This window comes from Phycodurus eques, chromosome 10 (genome assembly GCF_024500275.1).
Source record: "Phycodurus eques isolate BA_2022a chromosome 10, UOR_Pequ_1.1, whole genome shotgun sequence".
NCBI classification, from domain to species: Eukaryota; Metazoa; Chordata; class Actinopteri; order Syngnathiformes; family Syngnathidae; genus Phycodurus; species Phycodurus eques.
Genome location: NC_084534.1, coordinates 2,437,133 through 2,460,767, shown reverse-complemented (window position 1 = coordinate 2,460,767; position 23,635 = coordinate 2,437,133). Strand labels below are relative to the sequence as shown.

General features: G+C 41.6%; 2 protein-coding genes across 3 annotated transcripts in view; one reads left to right on the top strand and one right to left on the bottom strand.

Moving 5' to 3' along the window:
• LOC133408313 (laminin subunit beta-3-like) overlaps positions 1-14,296 on the bottom strand; it is a 30,432-nt gene extending 16,136 nt beyond the window's left edge. For both annotated transcript variants that reach the window (XM_061687051.1, XM_061687052.1), the window contains exons 1-7: positions 14,188-14,296; positions 14,058-14,106; positions 13,450-13,604; positions 1,617-1,731; positions 1,270-1,343; positions 970-1,161; positions 448-511 (exon numbers count right to left, since the gene is read on the bottom strand). In XM_061687051.1, the coding sequence (XP_061543035.1) occupies positions 448-511; positions 970-1,161; positions 1,270-1,343; positions 1,617-1,731; positions 13,450-13,604; positions 14,058-14,082 (625 nt within the window). In that variant the 5' untranslated portion in view covers positions 14,083-14,106; positions 14,188-14,296. The remainder of the gene's footprint in view (positions 1-447; positions 512-969; positions 1,162-1,269; positions 1,344-1,616; positions 1,732-13,449; positions 13,605-14,057; positions 14,107-14,187) is intronic.
• Positions 14,297-20,090: 5,794 nt separating this feature from the next.
• g0s2 (G0/G1 switch 2) lies at positions 20,091-21,524 on the top strand. The gene is made up of 2 exons (XM_061688377.1): positions 20,091-20,140; positions 20,809-21,524. Exons 1-2 carry the CDS (start codon positions 20,099-20,101, stop codon positions 21,220-21,222), a joined length of 456 nt encoding a protein of 151 aa, XP_061544361.1. The 5' UTR covers positions 20,091-20,098; the 3' UTR covers positions 21,223-21,524.
• The last annotated feature ends 2,111 nt before the right edge of the window (positions 21,525-23,635 follow it).

The window sequence follows — 23,635 nt, the reverse complement described above, 5'->3', positions numbered from 1 at the left end:
TCAAATGATACCAACCTCACCAACCTCAATTCTGCCGTCAGCTTTGTCTTTCCAAACTGGCACTAATATGTGCTTGAAATAGAAAGCTATTCTAAACAGTATCTCTTTAAATTTTATGGTATAGGCGAAATGTTACATTAAACGAAATGTTAACATGAACCATTGAAGTTGGAACTGCAAATAACTATTCAGTAGTTTTTCAGTACAGATCTAAAATGTTGCTTGTTACAAAATGTTTCCTGCACAAACATATTAAAGCAAGAGGAATAAATGCATTGTTAGGTCATCTTATTTTGTTTGTTTCTTTGTTTATCCATCATCCAGGTTGTATTTTTCTGGGGGTGTGGGTGGGGGTGTGGTGGGCATCCAGGGTATTTCTTGCCTGGGGCTCCCTGGGGGTCTAGAAATGCTCCTCATGTAATACACTGCAAAGAAACAAACACTAACCTTTCATTTTTGGGCTGCTGGGATCTGGGACATAAGGATATTGACGCAATGGACTGAACTCGATCTGGAAAAGAGAACACTTCATATTTGTATTCTGCATTCACAATGCTACAATCCACTTTTTCTTTTCAAACCTGAGATGTTTTGGCACCTTACAGTGAGTACATAATGGGGGAAATACTCGAACAGAAAGTTCTAATCCTCTAAACTACAATATTTATATATGAAACACAATTGAATAAAATATATGCATATGATGTACAGAATACAATTTGTCTAATCTGGTCATGTAAGAACAGTTGACTACAATAAGAAAAAAACATGATTACTCAGTTAACAGTGGACAACTACGTATAATTGCACTTTTCACTTCTTAACTGCAAATATAAAAAAGCATATATGTCATCATGAATATTAAGGGGACCACACTCCCTAATTTATTTCGAATTTAAATAATATTATTTATTATAATAAAAACTAATTAGAATTGGGCGCGTTGAGAGAAATTGGAGTTGCCCTTACTGTATGATCTTGGTATGGGTTTAATCCAGTAGGGGGTAGAGTATAACAATATGTTTGGTCCACAGTAACGGGAGTTGCTGTAGAGACCCCTGGAAATGATTTCTGGCAGTCTGTAGCTAAGTAGAGGCCAGGCTGCCATGTCCTGCCATTATCCATAGACTTCTCTATAACCATGGCACTGGGACGAGGCCCCTGCAGAGAAAGTCAGATTCAGAAATGAGGTATGCACCAAACCAAAAATGTTTTAAAAACAATTGGACTCAAACTATAGGAAAATAACTGCTGCTTGTTTTCACACACCTTGAAGTTAAGGATCAGGTTGTCGAGGTTGAAGAGATTGTTGAGGTCCAACTGAATTGTTACTGGAGACACCTCTGCAAGAAAAACAGATGATAGAGACAGGGTTCAGGGTGTATCCCTCCTCTCGCCCGAAGATAGCTGGGATGACTCCTAAGCATTCGACTTTGTTAGTCAGTATTAAATAATTGCTCGATACTAAATTACAGTTATTATTGTGGGAAAGTTTAAAAGGGAGCAAAAACAAACTCACATTAACTGTGCCTCACTCTTTCTCATTCCCTCTCAACTATCTACAAACATCTAGCTGCAGCCATTCAAAAGCATAAAAAAAGCATTTCTTTGCCAACCTTTCCTGGACTGCCACCATCTTTCTGGTCCAGCAGTGGAGAGCATTTCCTGAGTAGTATGGGCCAGTGGTCCGTTTGGGTTTCTGGAGTCACATGGGCAGCACTTAATCTTTCTCTGAGGAACAATAAACAAGAATAACATTTGAATCACAGTCAGTGACGGTAAAGGTTCATCACACAGTACTGCATTTATTCATGTATGGTATTGAGCGTTAAGTATTTAGTGAACTACGGACTCATGATCAACTTCCAAATTTGTCCCTTTGATTGTGCCATGCCAGCTAGATAAAAATCACTCAAACCTTGCATCGGATCAATAGGTCATAGAGTAGGCTTTCTTTTAGATTTTAGGACTGCATTGTACACTTATAGTGAATTTTTTTTTTTTTTTTGGGACCTCAACACTCTATTCTATTCTATTCATGTCTACTGAATGTGTTAAAATTTTTAGGTGAAGGTATACAGTATACTTTGCCCTGCACTGTCCATCCATCCATCCATTTTAAACACCGCCTATCCTGGTTAGGGTCACGGGACGCTGGAGCCTATCCCAGCAGACTTTGGGCGAAAGGTGGACTACACCCTGAACTGGTCGCCAGTCAGTCACAGGGCACATATAGACACGGACAATCATTCGCACTGTCACTGAGTGGGAATTGAACCCACTTTGCCTGCACCAAAGTCAGGCGAGTGAACCACTACACCATCAGTGGTCCTGCACTGTATTCATGTTTAATGGTTTTGTTAAGATTGAAAGTGAAGGTGTATGCATCCAAGGTGTCCTTCTGTGTATTTATAACAAATATTTGTGCCTGCAAAGTTATATTTGTATACATATTTACATGCTGTAATAAGGTTTATAATGTGATGCATTAATTTGCCTTGTCACCATCAAATGAAAAAATAAGTAAACGGGTGGTGATATCCCAGTTAAGTTACAGTAAGTCAATATTTAGTAACTCCCTCTCCGTGCTGGAAGTGACTGCCACTCTGGCACACAAAGTGAGAGACTGGCCTTTTACCCACTAGGGAAAAGTTCCCAACCAGTTGTTCATTGTTGCAACATCAATGTCTCACCGATGTGCATCACGCTTACGTGCCTCAGGTCACACACCACGGAAAATGTTTTTCGTCTGTTAAATTCAATATGATCATTTTGGGTTAGTCAAACAAGCAAAGAAACAAACAAACAAATAACAAGCTATTGGAAGAGGCTACTTAAATACCTTAACTCTTTATTTTACTGAATTGCTTTTGAGGCATACCTTCCATCCATCCATTTTCAACACCGCTTATCCTGGTTAGGGTCGCGGGGCGCTGGAGCCTATCCCAGCTGACTTCGGGCAAAAGGCGGACTACACCCTGAACTGGTCACCAGCCAGTCACAGGGCACATATAGACATGGACAACCATTCGCACTCACATTCACACCGTCACTGAGTGGGAACTGAACCCACGCTGCCCGCACCAAAGTCAGGTGAGTGTTCCACTACACCATCAGTGACCCTTGAGGTGTACCTTTACCATTTAAATGGTCATCCACACATTCACAAAAACAGAACAAATACTTATCTGACCCTGACAAATGACCCTGATCTATCAATATCTGCACCGTGTATTCTAAATGTAATGGGAAAAATGTTGGAAAGCATTTGCTTACACATTTGTTTATTAGTTATTGTAATGTCTTTTACCTAAAAGTAAAAAAACAATAGATGACAATTGATCAGCGAATCAATCAATTAACCCAAACTGACCACCAATCCAGTAGAGTCCAACATACTTCCCCGAGCAGGACCAACAATTTAATTCTGATTAAAGTCCTGTGCTTATTTTAACTGTTTGTTGTTTTTGGCATGGTTCTTTACCACCTCAAACAAATATGCCATTAACTATTTGCATTAATTCCATGCCAGTGGTCTGATGCACGAACTGTTTAAATAAATCTGAAATTAAATAGAGGTAGTGTACAAAGTTCATAATGAAAAATGTTCCAGAAAGTACTGTAATATAAAATGCAAATAATATAAAATGCAAATATGTGTCTGTAGTTGTACCAAGGAGGCACGAGTTACATGTACAGTATAATGGTGACAAAAGTACTGTATGTTTACTTTGACAAATTCAGCATAACCTACTTACTATATTATCAAACTCACATTCAAGATCAATATTTAACACCCAAAATATATCTAATATCAACCCTTCAGTCACATTTTAATCACTGCTGCTGGTTTAATATGTTGCATTATAATAGATTACTCTGTGGTTATACAGTACCTTTTATTCATATAACAATTAATTCACATATCAAATGTCAAATCTGTTTTTGTATTATTATATTCTATTTTATGAATACATTCAGTGGCTGAAATAAGTATTTAATAAGTCATCATTTTTCTCATTAAATATATTTCCCAAGGTGCTATTGACACAACAAATTCACCAGAACAACCCAAGTAATCCATACATACAAAGAAAGCTCAAAAATGAAGTTGTGTATAATAATGTGAAATTACACAGGAAAAAAGTATTGAACACACCAACTGGTATTTATTTAATACTTTGTACAAAAGCCTTTGTTAGCAATGACAGCTTCAAGATGCCTCCTGTATGGAGAAACTAGTCGCACGCATTGCTCTGGTGTGATTTTGGCCCATTCCTCCACACAAAGTCTTCAAATCTTCAAGGTTCCGTGGGCTTCTTTTATGGAGTTTGAGTTTCAGTTCTTTCCATAGATCTTCGATTGAATTCAAGTCAGGTGATCGACTGGCCGTTCGAGCAGCCTTATTTTTTTTTCTTTGAAACCAATTGAGAGTTTCCTTGGCAGTATGTTTTGGATCATTATCCTGCTGAAATGTCCACCCTCGTTTCATTTTCATCATCCTCGTAGATGGCAGCAGATTTTTGTCAAGAATGTCTCTGTACATTTGCCCATTCATTCTTCCTTCAACAATGTGAAGTTTACCAGTACCATTTGCTGAAAAGCAGCCCCACACCATCATGTTCCCACCTCCGAACTTCACTGTATGGTGTATGGTGTTTTTAGTGTGGTGTGCAGTGCCATTTCTCCTCCAAATTTGGCGTGCATTATGGCATCCAAACAGTTAAATTTTGCTCTGATCCAAAGAGACTATATTCTACCAGTATTTAACTGGCTTGTTCAAATGTTGTTCAGCAAACTTTAAACGAGCATTGACATGCTTTTTTCCCCAGCAATCAGGTGTTGCGTGGTGAGCATGCATACAGGCCATGGTGGCAGAGTGCATTACTCAACTGTTTTCCTTGTGACAACAGTACCTGCTAATTCCAGGATTTTTTGAAGGTGGTCCTTCGCTCTTGGACAACTCTTCTGATTATTCTTTGCACTCCTCTGTCAGAAATATTGCAAGGAGCACCTGATAGAGGCAAATTTATGGTGGTATAATTGGCTTTCCACTAACGTATTATGGCCCTAACCGTGCTCACTGGAACGTTCTGAAGCTTAGATATGCACCTGTAACCAATGCCATCATTATACTTGCAACAATTAGTTTGCGATGGTCTTGAGACAGCTCGCTGATCTTACCCATCATGAGCTGTGTCTTGACTCACACCTTGGCAATGAGACCTTTTTGTCGGTCATCAATTAGGACTGAATCATTCTGATATTCATTTACACTAAGAAGGGGCTGAATTGCTGTTTGATTATTGATAGATTTTAGGCGTTGTCTTGGCTTTCCATACCTTTTTGCACCTCTGTTTCTTCATGTGTTCAATACTTTTTCCCTGTGTCATTTCACATTATTACACACAACTTAATTTTTGAGCTTATTTGTTCTACTTTCTTTGTATGTATGGATTACTTGGCTTGTTCCCAACATCTGGTGAAATTTTCATGTCAATAGCACCTTTGGAAATATATTTAGTGAGAAAAATGGTGACGTGTTAAATACTTATTTCAGCCGCTGTATATTCCAGGACATCAAATGTATTGTCAATGCTACAATTAACCCTTTTAGCACCATATTAATAGATATATTTATTAGTTTCACAGTTTTCAGAGGCAGTTTGAATGATTAAAATTGCACAAAGTAGCGAGGAGTATCAGTAATTTGAAATACACGTCTCTGTCGTTTTAAAGGGGTTCAGGCTTCATAATGCAGCAGCAACTGAAGAAACCATTCCCTACATGATCTGATTAGTGAGCTAAGATGATTTTGTTGATCTTTATTGTTCGCCATACTATATGTGAGGGTGTAAACTCTGAGATAAAGCTGGGTGTTTGCTCTTCTTCCTGTCAAGGTCAAAGTCACACAGGTAAAGAAATAAATCAAGGAGTGTTGTGCTCACTTCGAGAGAGGGAACAGTACACACCTAACATAGTGATTGTTCCCTCAGGCAAATTCATGTTGTGTGAAGAATGTAAGGAATGAGGGTCCCAAACATAACCCAAATGGTCTAGGCATGTGGCTGTTTATGGTTTAATGTACTAGATATTTATTGCTGGTAATCGTGAAAGATTATAGACAACTACACTGTATTGCCAAAAGTATTCAATCACATGCCTTGACTCAGATATGAATTTTAGTGACATCCCATCCTCAATCCATAGGTTTAATATGATGATCTCCCCTCTGCATTTATAACAGCTTAAACTCTTCTGGGAAGGTTTTCCACAAGGTTTAGGAGTGTGCTCATGGGAATTCATGACCATTTTCCCAGAAGTGCATTTGTGAGATCTTACACACTGATGTTGAACGAGAAGGCCTGCCTCTCAGTCGCCACTCTAATTTATCCAAAAGTGTTCTATAGGGTTGAGGTCAGGATTGTGCAGGCCAGTCAAGTTCATCCACATCAAACTGTCTCATCGGTGTCTTTATGAACCGTGATTTCTGCACTGATCCACAGTCATGTAGGAACAGGAAGAGGCCATCTCCAAACTGTTCCCACAAAGTTTGAAATGTCCAAATTATTAACTCCCGAGCTCCATAAAGACATGGATGAGAAAATTTGGTGTGGATGAACTTGACTGGCCTGCGCTCAACCCGACTGAACACCTTTGGGTTGATTTTGAGTGGACAGTGAGCCAGACCTTCTTGTCCAACATCAGTGAGTGACCACACAAATATGTTCCTGGAAGAATGGGCATAAACTCACTCCTATACCTTGGTGAAAGCCTTCCCACAAAGGTTGAAGCTGTTACAGCTGCAAAGTGTGTAGCAACTTCATATTAAACCATATGGATTTACAATGGGATCCATCCATCCATTTTCTGTACCGCTTACCCTCACTAGGGTCGCGGGTGTGCTGCAGCCTATCCCAGCTATCTTTGGGTACACCCTGAACTGGTCACCAGCCAATCGCTAGGCACATATAAACAAACAACCATTCGCACTCACATTCACATTCACACCTACGGTCAATTTTGAGTCTTCAATCAACCTACCACGCATGTTTTTGGGATGTGGGTGGAAACCGGAGTGTCCGGAGAAAACCCGCGCAGGCACGGGGAGAACATGCAAACTCCACACAGGCAAGGCCGGGATTTGAACAGAAATGTTCTGAAGTCCTCAGAAATGTGAGGCAGATGTCCTAATCAGTCGTCCACCGTGCCGCCTTAGAATGGGATATCACTTAAAATCATATGTGAGTCACGGCAATGGAGCGAATACTTTTAGCAACATAGTGTATGCTCAACAATTAATAATCGGCTGGCAGCAGAGCAAACACTAGTTAGTGGCAATGCTTAGCAAGGCTGAGCAGCTCCTATTAATATTGCTCACACTTAATAAATATACCTCACAGTTCTGAGGAACTGGGTTCAAATCCAGCTTTGTAGTTTCCTCCCACAACCCAAAAACACACATTGGTAGGTTAATTGAAAACTCTAAATTGCCCGTAGGTGTGAATGTGAGAGCGAATGGTTGTTTGTTTATATGTGCCCTACTGGCTTGCAACCATTTCAGGGTGTACCGCCTCTCACCTTGAATCAGCCAGGATAGGCTCGAGCACACCCGCGACCCTAGTGAGGACAAGCGGTATGGAAAATGGATGGATGGATGTGTATGATTATTTATTATTCAAAATGCAGCACATACCGTTGAATGTGGAAGTACCTCTACAGATGAGGTATGAAAAAATTTGTCTTGACCACACTTGCATTGGAACTATTTTTTTTTTTTTCCAATTCTGTGTTACCATGACGACGTTATTTCCCCCGAATTACGAAACAACTACCATTGAAAATGAATGGGGCGCAGATAAAATAAATCCCTTTTTGTAAGGCATGTTGCTCTAACATAGTTACCGACAGATGTGTTTCTCACCTCATTTTGTTGAGGCTTTTCTGAAAATGTAAACGTAACCTTCCTCGTGGATAGAAAGATGCAGAGAAAATTCAGCCCCCCCCCCTAAAAAAAAATATTTAAATGATTGTATAAGGCGTCTTAGAGTGGAGGAATGGAATTTAGAGTGTGAGTTGGCAAAAAATATAGACACATTTGAATGATTAACTTGTCACCTGGTCTGACCATTCCCTCAAGGTGCCAAAAATTTAGTGAATGTTTCGGTTTTGAGAGCAATTTCTTCGAGGTGAATATTCTCAGCAAATTACACAGTAAATCAACACAGTATCACACACAGTATCTACACAGTATCAACAAAAAATGGTGTACGGACGTCACGGAGCTCAGCACACACTGCAGCCCGCATTTGGAGTCGCTGTTTCTGAACTGTAAGCCATTCTACTTGCCTCGTGAGTTCGCATCATTCATTCTCACTGGCGTCTATATTCCGCCTCAAGCTAACACGAACGCCGCACTTCTAATGCTTGCCAAACATGACAACGAAATTGAAAAAAAAACACTCCGACTCACCCCTCATTATCCTCGGGTACTTTACCAAAGCTAAACTCAACCACGAACTCCCTAAATACAAGCAGCACTTTGACTGTCCTACCAGGGAAAATAACATTTTGGACCACTGCTATACTACGCTAAAAAACGCATACCGTGCCAAACTTCGTGCACCACTGGGCTCGTCTGATCACTGATAAATTCACTCAATACCGACATACAGGCAATAATTTAAATGTGCAAAGCTTACTGTGAAATCAGTAAAAAAGTGGACCAATGAGGCAAAGATAGAACTTCAAAGCAATTTAGACTGCACAGACTGGAGTGTCTTTGAAAATACAACTGGCAGCCTGGATGAATATACGGACACTGTTACAGCCTATATCAGTTTCTGTGAAGATGTGTGAGTACCAACAAAGTCATTTCGCACATTCAACAACAAAAAGCCGTGGTTCACTGCCAAACTTAAGCAGCTTCGCCAAGCTAAGGAGGACGCATATCAAAGCGGGGACAGGGCCCTGTATAATCGAGCTAGAAACCAGCTGACTAAAGAAATTAACATTGCAAAGAGGAGCTATGCAGCAAAGACTCTAAATCAGTCTAACATGCATTCCAATCGCTGACAAATGACAAGCGACGATCCCCCCAAGCTGAGAACAATAGCACACTAGCCAACGACTTGAATACCTTCTTCTGCAGATTTGAAAAGGACACTTTCACACCCCACACCCACCCTAGCCGCACCACCGACCACTATCACACCACCGACTTCTGCGTTGACCATCCGCGAACAGGATGTGAGACGCATCTTCAAACAACAAAAGATTAACAAAGCGGCAGGCCCAGACCATGTGTCTCGCTCCAGTCTTCACTCAGATCTTCAACAGATCTCTGGAACTGTGCAAAGTACCATCCTATTTAAAACGCTCCACCATCATTCCAGTCCCCAAGAAACCTACAATCTCGGGTCTAAATGACTACAGGCCTTCGCCTTGACATCTGTGGTCATGAAGTCATTTGAACGTCTCATGCTGGACCACCTCAAGAGCGTCACAGGCCCCCTGCTGGACCCCCTGCACTTTGCCTACCAACCAAACAGGTCTGTGGATGACGCAGTCAACATGGGACCGCACTTCATCCTAGAACACCTCGACAGTGCAGGGACCTACGCGAGGATCCTGTTCGTAGACTTCAGCTCAGCGTTCAACACCATCATCCCTGAACTTCTTTCCTCCAAGCTTCTCCAGCTCAGCATCTCACCTGCCATCTGCCAGTGGATTTACAGCTTCCTGACGGGCAGGACACAGCAGGTGAGGCTGGGGGAGGCCACCTCATCCACATGCAGCATCAGCACTGGGGCGCCCCAAGGTTGTGTCCTCTCTCCGCTGCTCTTCTCTCTCTACACGAACAACTGCACCTCAACGCACCCGGCTGTGAAACTCTTGAAGTTTGCAGATGACACCACTATCATCGGGCTCATCAAGGACGGTGACGAGTCTGCATATCAACAGGAAGTGGAGCGGCTGGAGCTGTGGTGCGGCCGACAGAACCTGGAGCTGAACACGCTCAAGACTGTAGAGATGATCGTGGACATCAGGAGGCATCCTTCGCCACAGCTGCCCCTCACATTGTCCAGCTGCCTTGTGTCAACCGTCGAGACCTTCAAGTTTCTGGGACTTAGTCTCTCAGGACCTGAAGCGGGCTATCAACATCAACTCCGTCCTCAAAAAGGCCCAGCAGAGGATGTACTTCTGAGAAAGCACGGCCTGCCACATGAGCTGCTGAGGCAGTTTTACACAGCGGTCATCGAATCAGTCCTGTGTTCTTCCATCACAGTCTGGTTTGGTGCTGCTACAAAAAAGGACAAACTCCGACTGCAACGGACAATCAAAACTGCTGAAAGGATTGTCGGTACCCCCCTACCAAGCCTTGAGGACTTGCACGCTGCCAGAACTAAGACAAGAGCGTGCAAAATCCTCTCGGACCCTCCGCATCCCGGTCACCAGCTCTTCCAGCTCCTTTCCTCAGGTAGGCGCTACCGATCAATGCAAATTGCAAATTAGAACGAGCAGACATTCCAACAGCTTCTTCCCTCTTGCAATCAACTTCTTAAACACCTAACCTACAATTCCATTGCAGCATGCTGGCAATTTTTTGTCTTGAGTTTGTTGTCACATTTCTGTCGGGCCAATTATATATTACTCGTGCACTCACTGTAGTAGTCTCACCGCGCTGCACTATTTGCATATCTGTTGTATTGGCGTGAGTCTATTTGCACACAGACTGAGGAGTATCTGCAACATTTGCACAATCAACATTGTCCCAGACTATCGTACTACTCGCTTGAAGTCTCGGCGCCCTTTGCACAATGGTCATTGCACCGGACTATTGCAATATTAGTAATTCAAACAACTATAAGGGTGAGAGGACTCTGCATCTTTTTGCACAATTGTAAAAAAAAAAAAATAATAATAATAATATACCGGCATTACCAGATAACTAGCAACCCTTTATTGCTCAGTGACTGTTTTTCTCAATGTCTTTATGTCTCAAAAGCGTTCTCTGTCAATTGGAGAACCAGAGACACATTCCTGGTGTGTTTTTGGATATACTTGGCAAATAAAGATTATTCTGATTCTGATTCTGATAAATGCCCAGTCATTCTGTCAGTTGCTGCCGCACGGATCTGCTCTATTCTATTCCAAATGGACATTATTACAGTACAGGATTTAATCCAAAAAATAAAAATAAAAATTGCACAGTATAGATTTACATTGTTTGACTAACTGCTATTTCTGGTTTGAGCTAGTCTCAACTTTGAGCTTTCAAGAGAGGGAGAGTGTACAATATTATTAGCCAGATAAATCGAAATGAAAAGTCAACCATTAACGTTGCAGATTATCTATTACTGGCCACTAAGCCTTTATTTCAAAATTGATTGAAGGTTCATGCTGAGTCTGCAAATGGTGTGGTGGGTGGTGTTGCAGTCTGTTCCCGAGATAAAAATGTTGGCTAAGGCTGCAGTTGCAACATGAGGGTCTGTCATTGACAAATGGGCATTGGGCAGTCCAGCCAAAACTACCACAGCCTTGGTTGCATGTGCATGTCGGTGACCTCTGCCTCATTTGCCTCCGTGTGTTGTAATCGCCTGGTAGAAACACATGGCCGGTTAGCGAAAGTGTGACTGTAGCTTTCTGACTGCTGAATTTCTAATAATGCAACATTTTAAAATGGAAGCTCATCCTCTACTGCTACCTACAGATGTCTCCTCAAATAAGATGTTTTTTTATCATGTGTTTAGTTACTCAAAAAAAAAAAGACTTAGTTGAGAAATTTGAGGTCACCAAGGGCTGGACCAGGATTTTCCCCTGTCATACTGATACTTGCATTAAGTGTTTATGTGAATAGACATACAGATTTTACACTGTGTATGTTTGCGAATGTTGAGTGGTGGCACTGGTCCAGACTATTTATGGAAGTTATTTATGACAGATATTTTTTAGCATTTTTACCATGAGCAGCTGTATTCTGTTGTTACACACAGTGATCTGCTTTATGCGGAACATCACATAACTAACCCCAGAAAAACAGGTTAGCGGACTTCTTGTGTATGCTGGGATAACTAGCATAGCTACAGGCTAATGACATGATGGTTTGAACCCAAACTTATAAATTAAATTTGTTTTTCTTTGTGGCTGGTGTTTTCGGACAAATATTAAATCCAGTGGACCCCCGCTATTCACGGGGGATAGGGATCGGGCTGGACCGCAAATTGCGAAAATCCGTGGATAATTGACACCCAATATAACTGCATTGAAAATGTTCATTAATGTTTTTTCAAACCCCAAAAAATCTTGATTAAGCGGGGATAAACCACCAATGAGGGTTTTCAGGTTTGGTTCCCCCCAAAAAAGAAAAGAGAAAGAGACAAGATAGATAGATATATAGATAGATACATAGATAGATAGATAGATAGATAGATAGATAGATGGATAGATAGATGGATAGATAAATAAAAGTTTTTAAAACAAATTCAAAAATTTGCGAATAGGTGAATACGCGGGTGCCGAACCGCGAGTATGTGGGCATCCAATGTACATGTATATTATTTATTTTCTATATATGTGATATGATATATGTAAGAACGAACAAAGCTGCAACATCGGCTATTGTCCTCTTTGGTAGGCTTTGAAGATTGATTTTGAGGATCTTGTGTAAAGCAAAAGACAGCGTAGATGTTTTATATTTCTATAGTTGCTCTATTCTAGTCTCCTGCCATGGTGGCTCCGCCAGTCACCCGAACCAGAAGTCGACTGTTTTGCCAAATGCGGAAGTCGGTTGCACATAACCCCAATTCAGCCTCGGTAAAGTGTTTTAGCTTTGATATAACATGATCAGCAGAAGCAGTAGGGAGAAACAACGTGCAATGTTAGATAGTGCAGTGATTCTTAACTGGTGGGTCAGGACCCAAAAGTAGGTTGCGGACCCATTTTGGGTGGGTCGCGGACAGCCAGTGAAAGGATACGTGTATTCTTATTTGGGTTTTTCTGCTACAGTACAGAGGTGTACTAGGTTCCCACATCAAATGTATTAAATAAACAACAGGAAGTGTAGTTGCCTCGCACTTTATAGCCACTAGTTTACTCCAAAAACAACTACAGTGCAGCTCTGCCTATGGCCAGCACACATTATGGCGAGCAATATGCTTATGGTGCTACATCAAACTCATTTGAAACAACTTTTGGCAAAATCAATATATATGTGTTGTGAGAGGCTACTTTTACGTTCTTTATTGTTCTTAACTTCTATAAAAGTGGGTCGCGACTTTGCAACAAAAGGAATATGTGGATCTCAGGGTGGCAACAGTTGAGAACCACCGATGTAGTGTACCTTCCTTCAATGGAGAGTAAGCATGGAAACATAAAAGCCTCATAGAACAAAAAGGAAAACACCACAACCGCGTTGGGAGCGTTGATTTGAATTTTGCCGGCTTGTACCTGTTGGTATGGCGTGCAGTACACTTCGGGGCCAGTCAGCCCGCATGTGGATGAGGCATGCAGCTGATCAGCCCGACCCACAAGCATGTCGCTGCTGCGTGGGTAACAAGCTCCTTGAGAGCAGTCAGTCTGGGCGTGAGACACCGCAGCCACGGCTGGGGGGGGGGGAGGAATTAGTTGAATTACTTATAAAGGTTAGTGATCAATCACTCAATCAAAGTTTGTACCAATCAATCTATCTATCTTTTACAGTGCATACTACTTTACATCTTTTTATCAAGTGAATGATTTGACAACGTCTGTTGTTGTTTAACTTCACTGTGTTCTTGTTTTGTAAAAATCGGCCCTGTAAGAATGGTAAACCATGCCAAAACTACGTCCTACGTGTTATAATAACTCTTTAAACATGTGCCATCATGATAGAAAGCATGCAGGTTCATTCTTTGTGTGTTGTATGTGTATTATATTAAGATATATATATCAACTGCCACTTGGTTTCAGTGGAAATATTCCATTAATTTATGGTTAGAAACATCAGATTTGTCGATCTGAAAGAGGACAACGGAGACGAGTAAAATAGAAAAATGAAGACAAAAATGGAATCTTACCAGTTAGAAGTAAAAGTAGTGTCATTTTACGATCGAGTCATGTGCAAGTCTAGAAGAGCAAATCAACACATGAGCTTTTATCAGCAAAGGGAAAGAGATTCAAAAGCATCGAAATGTAGTTTACAGTTACCTTGTCGTCAATGCCCACGCCCGGTTACGTGCTGCTTGTGTGTGTGGCTGCCTTGCTGCACTTATACACACACAGACTCACCTGGACAATATGATAGTGTGTGTGTCAGAGTCACACCCTTCAGCACCGCTCCCTTTTCGCCATGAATCAACACACACACATACGTATAAATGTAGACTCACACACATGTAGAGAGAGAGAGAAGAGCACAACAAAAACACTATGGTGAAACGTTACCCAAAATAAAGACTACTCAAATGTATGACATTTGCACAAAATGAAGTGAAAATGCCTGACGTGTGTCAACGATATGTAGTCAGTTCATCTTTAAAAAACAGCTGCTGCAGTCATACAATTCTGAATCTGACAAAAACTAGGTTAGTATGATTACTAAATTGGATGGGTTTAGTTTCATCTCATTAAATGTCAACAGGGAGTCAAAATTATTATGGATTCATGAACGTTTTGTGAAAACACACAAAGGAATAAGTAACATGTGCTGGGCTGTAAAACAATAACACCACATATGAACTGCAGACACGAGAGTTGCCCTGAGGGGTTTACGTTTGCCCGCCTGTGTGCAAAGGTAGCCTGAGGACACATAATTTTTTTCCTGTATTCTCCAGACATGCTTACTAATACCAAGCACAGGGTGTGTCCTGTGATTCAATGCGTGCACAGACTACACATCTCAGACAAGTACCATCATGCCTTCTGCCGTTCTGTGACGCTGTTCTTCATTTCTTAGTAACGTGGTGTTTTCTCTCTTTCAACACCAGCCCAAGGTTATGGAATAGAACATAGAGATTTTAACGCTCACTGAATCTTTATGACTGGTTAGCGCTTCTGCCTCACAGTTCTGGGTACTGGGGTTCAAATCCCGGCCCCGCCTGTGTGGAGTTTGCATGTTCTCCCCGTGCCTGCGTGGGTTTTCTCCAGGCGCTCCGCTTTCCTCCCACATCCCAAAAACATGCGCGGTAGGTTAATTGACAACTCTAAATTGCCCGTAGGTGTGAATGTGAGTGCGAATGGTAGTTTGTTTGGATGTGCCCTGCGATTGACTGGCGACCAGTTCAGGGTGTACCCCCCCTCCTGCCCGATGATAGCTGGGATGGGCTCCAGCACGCCCGCGACCCCGGTGAGGAGAAGCGGCTCAGAAAATGGATGGAATATTTCAACCAATATATCAAATTGTGAAAACGCCCTGCTCAAACATAGACCATTTACTGCACATCAAATGCCCTTAAGGTTGTAAGATTCACAATATTGCCAAAACTTGCCCAAAAGTTCACAATTCAAACTTTCATCATGCATGACATCACATCAGGTGAAATGTCGGCATATCACACATAACTTCAGCATGAAAGGATTAATTCTGGGTGTGTGTTCTTTGGCATTTTTTATTTTGTGTTGTAACATTTATTTGTAAGGAATGAGCAACCTTAACAGGGGCTTTTATGAGAAGATCATACAAATAAATGGACTCACATTCAAAGCAGTAAGATTCTAGTGTTACCACATCAGTGGTGACTTTATTGAAGTGAAGTTTTATGAAGAGTATTTTTTTTGTTTCTTTCTTTACAGTTATTAACTTTTAGACTTTTGTGACAAGTAAGGATGTTAAGCACGGTATAAGATGGGGTTTCTGTGTAGGTCATTTTTGGTCAATTTGGTCTTCTTTTATTTATGGTGCTGAGAAAGAAAATCGTCTTTCTCCATCAACCAGTCCCTATACAACGTGTTCAGTAAGAACAGTAATTGCACCAGCAAACTCCAGTTTGACACTGGAAACTTTTGCAACATATATGATTAGCTTTACAACAGTCCCAAATAAAACACAGTAATTATTCAAATAACTCCAAAATATGTGGATTTTTATTGTCTTAACTTTTGTATGACAGCCCGCTTAATTATTGTGAGGACAAGCGCTCTCATATCATCAAATGGTTGATTCAGATATCTCAACATTTCCTGTAAAACTCATTCTTAGTCATCATCTGACACACATTTGTGTGTCTGTGTGACTGAGCGGTGTACAATTCCACTCTGACCACAGCTGACTGCAGCAATCTCAGGGTCGGGGTTGGTGATAGAGTTTACACAACCTTTCCTCTAATTCTGAATCTGTTGATTGAATGTTATTTATAGGAAGACCACAATCATACATACCATCAGGTAAGTGATATTTAGCCCATATACTGTCAGATTACACCATTGTGAAAACAAACAACTGAGGCAAAGTATGTTATATGTATATTTCAAACTCCTTGTCCTTCAGAAATAATGTAAAAGTTTAGGCAAGGAACTTTAATAAATACGAGTGGATTGTGTTGTGTTTCACTTCAGCACGAGAATGCCCCAAAGCTAAATAAGTTGTCTAAGAAGTAAAAATTTATAATATGTCTACATTCATTCAATATTAACGTTGTCCTGTAAGAAAATTTCACATCAAGAAGGTAGAATGCATGAAGTCATTAACTGAAGACACAATTTGGGGTGAACACGTCATAGCATAAACGTAGCACTCCCCAGATACAATGAAGGCAAATAAGAACTCAATGATTGTGAAATTTTAATATTTGCTAATAAGAGCTAAACCTGAATAAAACATACCAATTTTTAACTTCTTAAGTGGGGTACACCGTACACACAGACCAATTTTTAGACATTGTAACTGATTTTTAGACCGCACATGTAATGAGTAAATAATTGCCAAGTATGCATTCAAGATGACCAAAACCATACACCACACACATAATGATGTCTGTTGTAATACCTGAGAGAGAGCATGGTGCCACAGAAGAAGAAAGGGGCGGTTGTTGAAGGCTGGAATGTGATTGGAAGAGAGATGGTAGAGGAAAATGATGGATCAGGAAGTCAGCTATGAGAGTTGGAAGTAGGTGGAGGGAGATTTGAAGACTGGAATATAGTAAGGAGTGATAAAAGGAAAACAAATGATAAGATAAATCAGAAGATAGGCGATAATGACGAGAGACGTTCTTACGACCAGGAGGGAACAGGACCCAAAACTAGGCCTACTTGTCAAACTTGTGGAAGAGGGCGCTTCATTCGGTGAATGGAATCTGATAGTCCTTCCCAGAGCATCCATCCATCCATCCATTTTCTGAGCCGCTTCTCCTCACTAGGGTCGCGGGCGTGCTGGAGCCTATCCCAGCTATCATCGGGCAGGAGGCGGGGTACACCCTGAACTGGTTGCCAGCCAATCGCAGGGCACATACAAACAAACAACCATTCGCACTCACATTCACACCTACGGGCAATTTAGAGTATTCAATTCATGCATGTTTTTGGGATGTGGGAGGAAACCGGAGTGCCCGGAGAAAACCCACGCATGCACGGGGAGAACATGCAAACTTCACACAGGCGGGGCCGGGGATTGATCCCGGGTCCTCAGAACTGTGAGGCTGACGCTCTAACCAGTCGACCACCGTGCCGCCAAAGGACAAGGAGGCGGGGGTTCGGGCGGGCATCGATCCAGCGACCCCCGACACGCCGAGCGAGCACCCCTACCGCCTGAGCTAACTCCTCCCCCAAAGGACAAGGAGGGGAGTGCGGGGGTGTTCGGGCGGGCATCGATTCGGCGACCCCCGACACGCCAAGCGAGCGCCCCTACCGCCTGAGCTAACTCCTCCCCCTTCCCAGAGCAATATCTTAAGAAATAGGAGAAGGGGTGCTAAGATATATCGAGTTTAATAATCGAATCAGTCCTGTGTTCTTCCATCACAGTCAGGTTTGGTGCTGTTACAAAAACGGACAATCAAAACTGCTGAAAAGATTGTCGGTACCTCCACCCCCACCGACCCTTGAGGACTTGCACGCTGCCAGAACTAAGACAAGAGTGTGCAAAATCCTCTCGGACCCTCCACATCCTGGTCACCAGCTCTTGCAGCTCCTTCCCTTAGGTAGGCGCTACCGATCAATGCAAACGAGAACTAGCAGACATTCCAACAGCTTCTTCCCTCTTGCAATCAACTTCTTAAAAAACTAACCTACAATTCCATTGCAACATGCTGCCAATGGTTTGTCTTGAGTTTGTTGTCACATTTCTGTCAGGCCAATTATACATACTCGTGCATTCACTGTAGTAGTCTCAAGATGCTGCACTATTTGCATATCTGTTGTTGACCAATACTGGCCACTCATGGCAGAGTAGCATCTGCACCGCTTGTACACTGACTGAGGAGTATCTGCAACATTTGCACAATCAACATTGTCCCAGATTATCGCGCTACTAGTCACTCCTTGAAGTCTCGGTGCCCTTTTCACAATGGTCATTGCACCGGACTATTGCTATATTAGTCATTCAAACTGCTAGAGGACTCTGCATCTTTTTGCACAAGTGTCAAAAAAAATAATGAATAAAATTGTACCGGCATTACCAGATAACTCGCAAACCTTTATTGCTCAGTGATTTTTTTTTCTCAATGCCTTTATGTCTCCAAAGTGTTCTCTGTCAATTGACTGTCTGTTGTCGTACTAGAGCGGCTCCAATTACCGGAGACAAAATCCTTGTGTGTTTTTTGGACATACTTGGCAAATAAAGATGATTCTGATTCTGATATTAAGAAACCGTTCATTGCTGATTACATGCAAGAATGGAGGTCAACAAGGGAAAGTGATCAGGGTGAACAAGATAAATGGTCAGAAGCTACAGTTTTCTTTGTGGAATAATAAAAAACTGGTAAGTGGAGATAGAGGCAGTATAAATATAGTCAACTACTATGATCCAGGTGGCAAAAAAAACCCCACAGAATTAGGGAGTACTGGTGGGTAATTTCAAGGGTAATTCAATATTTTGCGGGGGCTTTAATTAAAACAGCTATTATCGGTATAGTTAACTGCACAATGAGATACAACAGCACCCAAAACCCGGTCAAGAGGATAACACCCATGCCCAGGGACCCAGGGAACCCTCACCGGCCCTCAGACACACACACAAACACATACCTCAATCCCATCAGGAGAGCAAGTGGCCGCCAACCCGCCGACCTGTTTTTTTTTCTTTTCTTTCCTTTCTTGTACACACTACAGTCCAGTTATTGGTGGACTGTATTGTGAATAGTGTGTGTGAATGCACCATTAAGCTGTTTTTTTCCCCAACCACCAATAAACTTCACAGAAAAAGAAAGAAGCAGAAGAACAAGTTGGGCAAACCTATTGGTGCAACCCGTTAGCTTGTCTCTTGCGTAAGCAAAACCTTGTCTTGTCACAGAGACTGCGGCTTTGCTGAACTATGTTAGGATTTGCGGTCAGATATATTGAATGGTTTAACGGTCGGCCAGATGATTTTCCGGGCAGATCTAAGAGGATGAATCACTTTTTACACATCCCAAACCAAAGGATAATTACTCAGGATCATATCTGGAGACATCAAACAATTGGGCTTTTGGTGACTTTGATTGGAAGAGAGGCGAAATGCTCAAGTTTGACCCAGTTGTCAGTATGTGTGTGCCCTGCATAATTACAGCAATACAAATGAGCTGAAACAACAAAAAACAACATCACACAAGTAGCATTTGTGTGAAATCTTGTCACTCGCAATTATTACATTACATAGTCATGCACAGTTACTTGGCTCTATATTAACATAAATAATGGATTTGCCCACATAATTTGTGACAACCAGCAGGGAACTGAAGAAAGGACCCCCTACATTTCAGCAATATAATCGTGTTGTGCTTGGTCAACAGTACAGGTGACATTTATTATATGGGGCAAGGACGTTTTGTCACAGGAGCACTGGACATCAGCCCAGGAGCTGCACGAGGGCACGTCTGCGCTGGCTGCCTCATGAATATTGAGCAAGTGGCACAGGATGGGTGGAGACAGTGTGGATATAAATGACCACAGTATCGAGTCAAAGTAAGTTCCTCATAAAGTCATACAAGTCATGATTAAGATGAGCCTCTCTTCGACAACATCAACGACATCAGTAAGTTTTCTTTCATTTAATATGCAGGGGTAAAAATGTTTGGCTGCTATTGATATTACTACAATGGTGGAGAAATGCACAATTCTTAAATTGTAGGTTTGTTTGGGTTCCAATCTTCCCAATTTGGAATAATGCAAACATCCGCAATGAGTTTCACGCTGTGCTTTGTTGTGTTCAATTTCAAGCAACATGAAAGATGTAATTGTAACTTTCAACCATAAAATCCATGATCATCTTCAATGAATAATGGGATTTAATATCACCTGGTCAAAGTTGCTTTGACTGCGGAGTAGATATTTAACCGCCATCTAAGACAATCATGCCTATCACAGTGGCCCCTCCGAATCACTCTCAGCAGTAAAAGTACAAGTGACATTAATCATTTACAATTGTGAATTTTGCCTGGATGTGCACTGTACCTATTTTGATGAGTTTGAACCAATGATTCATGCTTTCAATGAAATGGGCAGCCATTGCAGTTTGATGCAGAACTAAACATCCAGAGGTTGTGACATTGGGATCACATGTTGCAACAGTCATCAATCTATACTGAGCAGTGCAAGAGTTTTTAAGAAGCCGGCTAATATACTAATTATTGGCTCTGTTTTAACAATATTTGTCAGTGAACTGTTTAATTATTGCTGATCTTCATTTTAATTGTTTTATAGCTCCAAAAACAGTGTCCGGACACCTCTTGCATATCATCTGGAGAGCCACTGGAAATGGAAAGCATGCAAGAGTTGATACTCTTCGCCAAAGAGATGCTCAGTCAGAAACCCAGTCGGCGTCTGCTCAAGGTCTACTTAATGGGCTCTGTGTTTGCAGTACTGGGGACTTTCGTCGGACTGGTTGAGATGGTGTCTCACCCGTTCTCTTCAGGAGAGCCAATGGACGCAGAGATGCTCCTTCTGATGTCTCAGGAGCAGAGGACTGTTGCCACCGTGACACAATGCAATGTCAAGGTGTCGGTGAAAAAGGAGGACCAGGAGCAGGACACAATCAAGATGATGACTGACATGACTTTCTCCAAGGTCCAAGGTCAAAGAAGCTTGTCCCATCGGCTCCATGCTTCGGGAAGCTGACTTCTTGATCAGAGACTGCTCCTGGAACAACACTGCTGTGCAATACATGAATGAAAAGACTATATGAGCTTCAAGTGCTGTTTTCACACTTGAATCATAGCTCACTGAACAGTGTTCATTTATGTACTTGTACATTCTAAATTACATGTTTTCATCCCTTGCACAAGCACTTTTCATGTTAAGATTGTTTTGGTTATTATAAGCCCAGAATAAATGGATTGTTTTATTTGAGAACGGTTAACAGCAGTTGTCAGCTCTGAGCAGACATATAGCGCCTCCTAGTGGGAGAATGAAACCGTCTGTTTGACCTGTATCCCACTTTAACAAATCTAGAAATTCATGAATCAATAAAGTATATTTTATATTTGAAATTCTAATGGTTTTCTACACTTCATAAACAACTTTGTGACAAAATCAGTTGAAAATGTGTTACTTACACCAATGTCTTCATGTGTTACAACACTATGATCAGCTTCATACATTGCACCTTGGGTCGCCTCAAAAAACTTTTCACTCGACCACCTGTTAAGTACCTCGGATGTCAGTAAAGACCTCCAGATTGCGCAGATGTCAAACATGTACACCTTACATGTTTGCTGCTTGCTTTGGGAAAGAAATGTTGCAGAAATGTAGCCCTATTTATGTTTTCATGTCGTCAGTGACGGATGGCCGCAAAAGCTGTTGGTGATTAACAGGAGTAGATTACGGTATTATGAGACTTTTCTGGAATTCACTCGAATCAGATAGAAAGGAATTACAGGTTAGTCATAAAAACAGAACTGAAATGTACTTGAAATAGAAAACTTTTTTCAACTTAATGTCAGCATTTAATACTACTTATTCAGTTTAATTCATCTTGACAAACCTTCAGAGGTGTGTCGGAGGAGGGCAAAATACCTCAAGATAAAAACAGAGAGCACACAATGATAATTAGTCTTCAAACACTACACGGTAATGGTTACTATATAGACACACAGCTGCAATTCAGATAATTTTATCAAATCTATCCATCCATCCGCGGGTTGCGGGCGTGCTGGAGCCCATCCCAGCTATCATCGGGCAGGAGGCGGGGTACACCCTGAACTGGTTGCCAGCCAATCACAGGGCACATACAAACAAACAACCATTCACACTCACATTCACACCTACGGGCAATTTAGAGTCGTCAATAAACCTCGCGTACATGTTTTTGGGATGCGGGAGGAAACCGGAGTGCCCGGAGAAAACCCACGCAGGCACGGGGAGAACATGCAAACTCCAGGGATTGAACTCCGGACCTCAGAACTGTGAGGCAGACGCTCTAACCAGTCGGTCACCATGCTCTGTGTTCCCATCTCAGCTCAGGCTTTCCTTTGTGGAGTTTGTATGTTCTCTCTGCGCTTGCTTGAATGGGCTTCCTTCTTCCACAGTCCAAAAATATGCATACTCTGAATTGTGGCTCGAAAGGCGACAATGTGAGTGTGAATGTTTGTGTGTCTACCAGTATACTACTGTATGGCTGCAGTTGACTATAGCGACCAGTTTATGGTGTTCCACCCAAAGCTGGTGTAGGCTCCAGCCAATCCCAGGGCACATAATCTAAACCATTCACACATTTTTGTCTTCTGTTCTTGGGTTCTAATGTACCATCCATTCTCAATACCGCTTATCTGTTCAGGGTTGCAGGGCGCTGGAACCTATCCCAGCTGAGTTCGGACAAAAGGCAGACTACACCCTGAACGAGTCACCAGTCAGTCGCAGGGTACATACAAACAAACAACCAATTACACTCACATTCATACCTACGGGCAATTTAGAGTCTTCAATTAACCTACCATGCATGTTTTTTGAATGTGGGAGGAAACCGTAGTACCCGGAGAAAACCCACGTCGGTACTGGGAGAACATGCAAATGCCACACAGGTTAGGCCGGATTTGAATTAGTCTAATTCATATTATTAAAAAAAATAATTTGCATTGTTATGACCCCAAAATAACAGATGTTTTGAAGTAATATTAACCAATTTTAAAGTGGCAAAAATAGCTTAATAATGTCTGAGAAGTGTTGTAAAACTCCGCCTCTTTTCTTGTTCTGTGGAAGCCTTGCGGAATATTTGTTGCCTTTATTGAAAGTCTGGATGTTTTTTTGTTTTTTTTTAGACAATAATGAGTAAGAACACTAAGGTTTGATACAATTGAGTAGGCCGGTTTATTTTTTTATTATTATTATTTTTTACAATTGATCACTGGAATGCTTTGTTGCAGAAGCTTAACTCATGAGCCGTTGAGGTAAGTCTGTGTGCAGATTAATATCCGCCAAATACACGGTGTTAGGCAGTGGCTCCAAGAACTTTGAAAGCGTGTGGGAAGCCATATGTCGTAACACATGTGTTTGGTTTTGTGATGTATTAAAGGTTTATTTCTTTTTGTTTAAC

What these genes read in the sequence shown, in the direction of transcription:
- g0s2 (XM_061688377.1), top strand. Translation starts at nt 20,099, where the DNA reads ATGATTAAGATGAGCCTCTCTTCGACAACATCAACGACATCA. An exon ending in CGACAACATCAACGACATCA is followed by an intron (nt 20,141 to 20,808) that starts GTAAGTTTTCTT and finishes ATTGTTTTATAG; the next exon opens with CTCCAAAAACAGTGTCCGGA.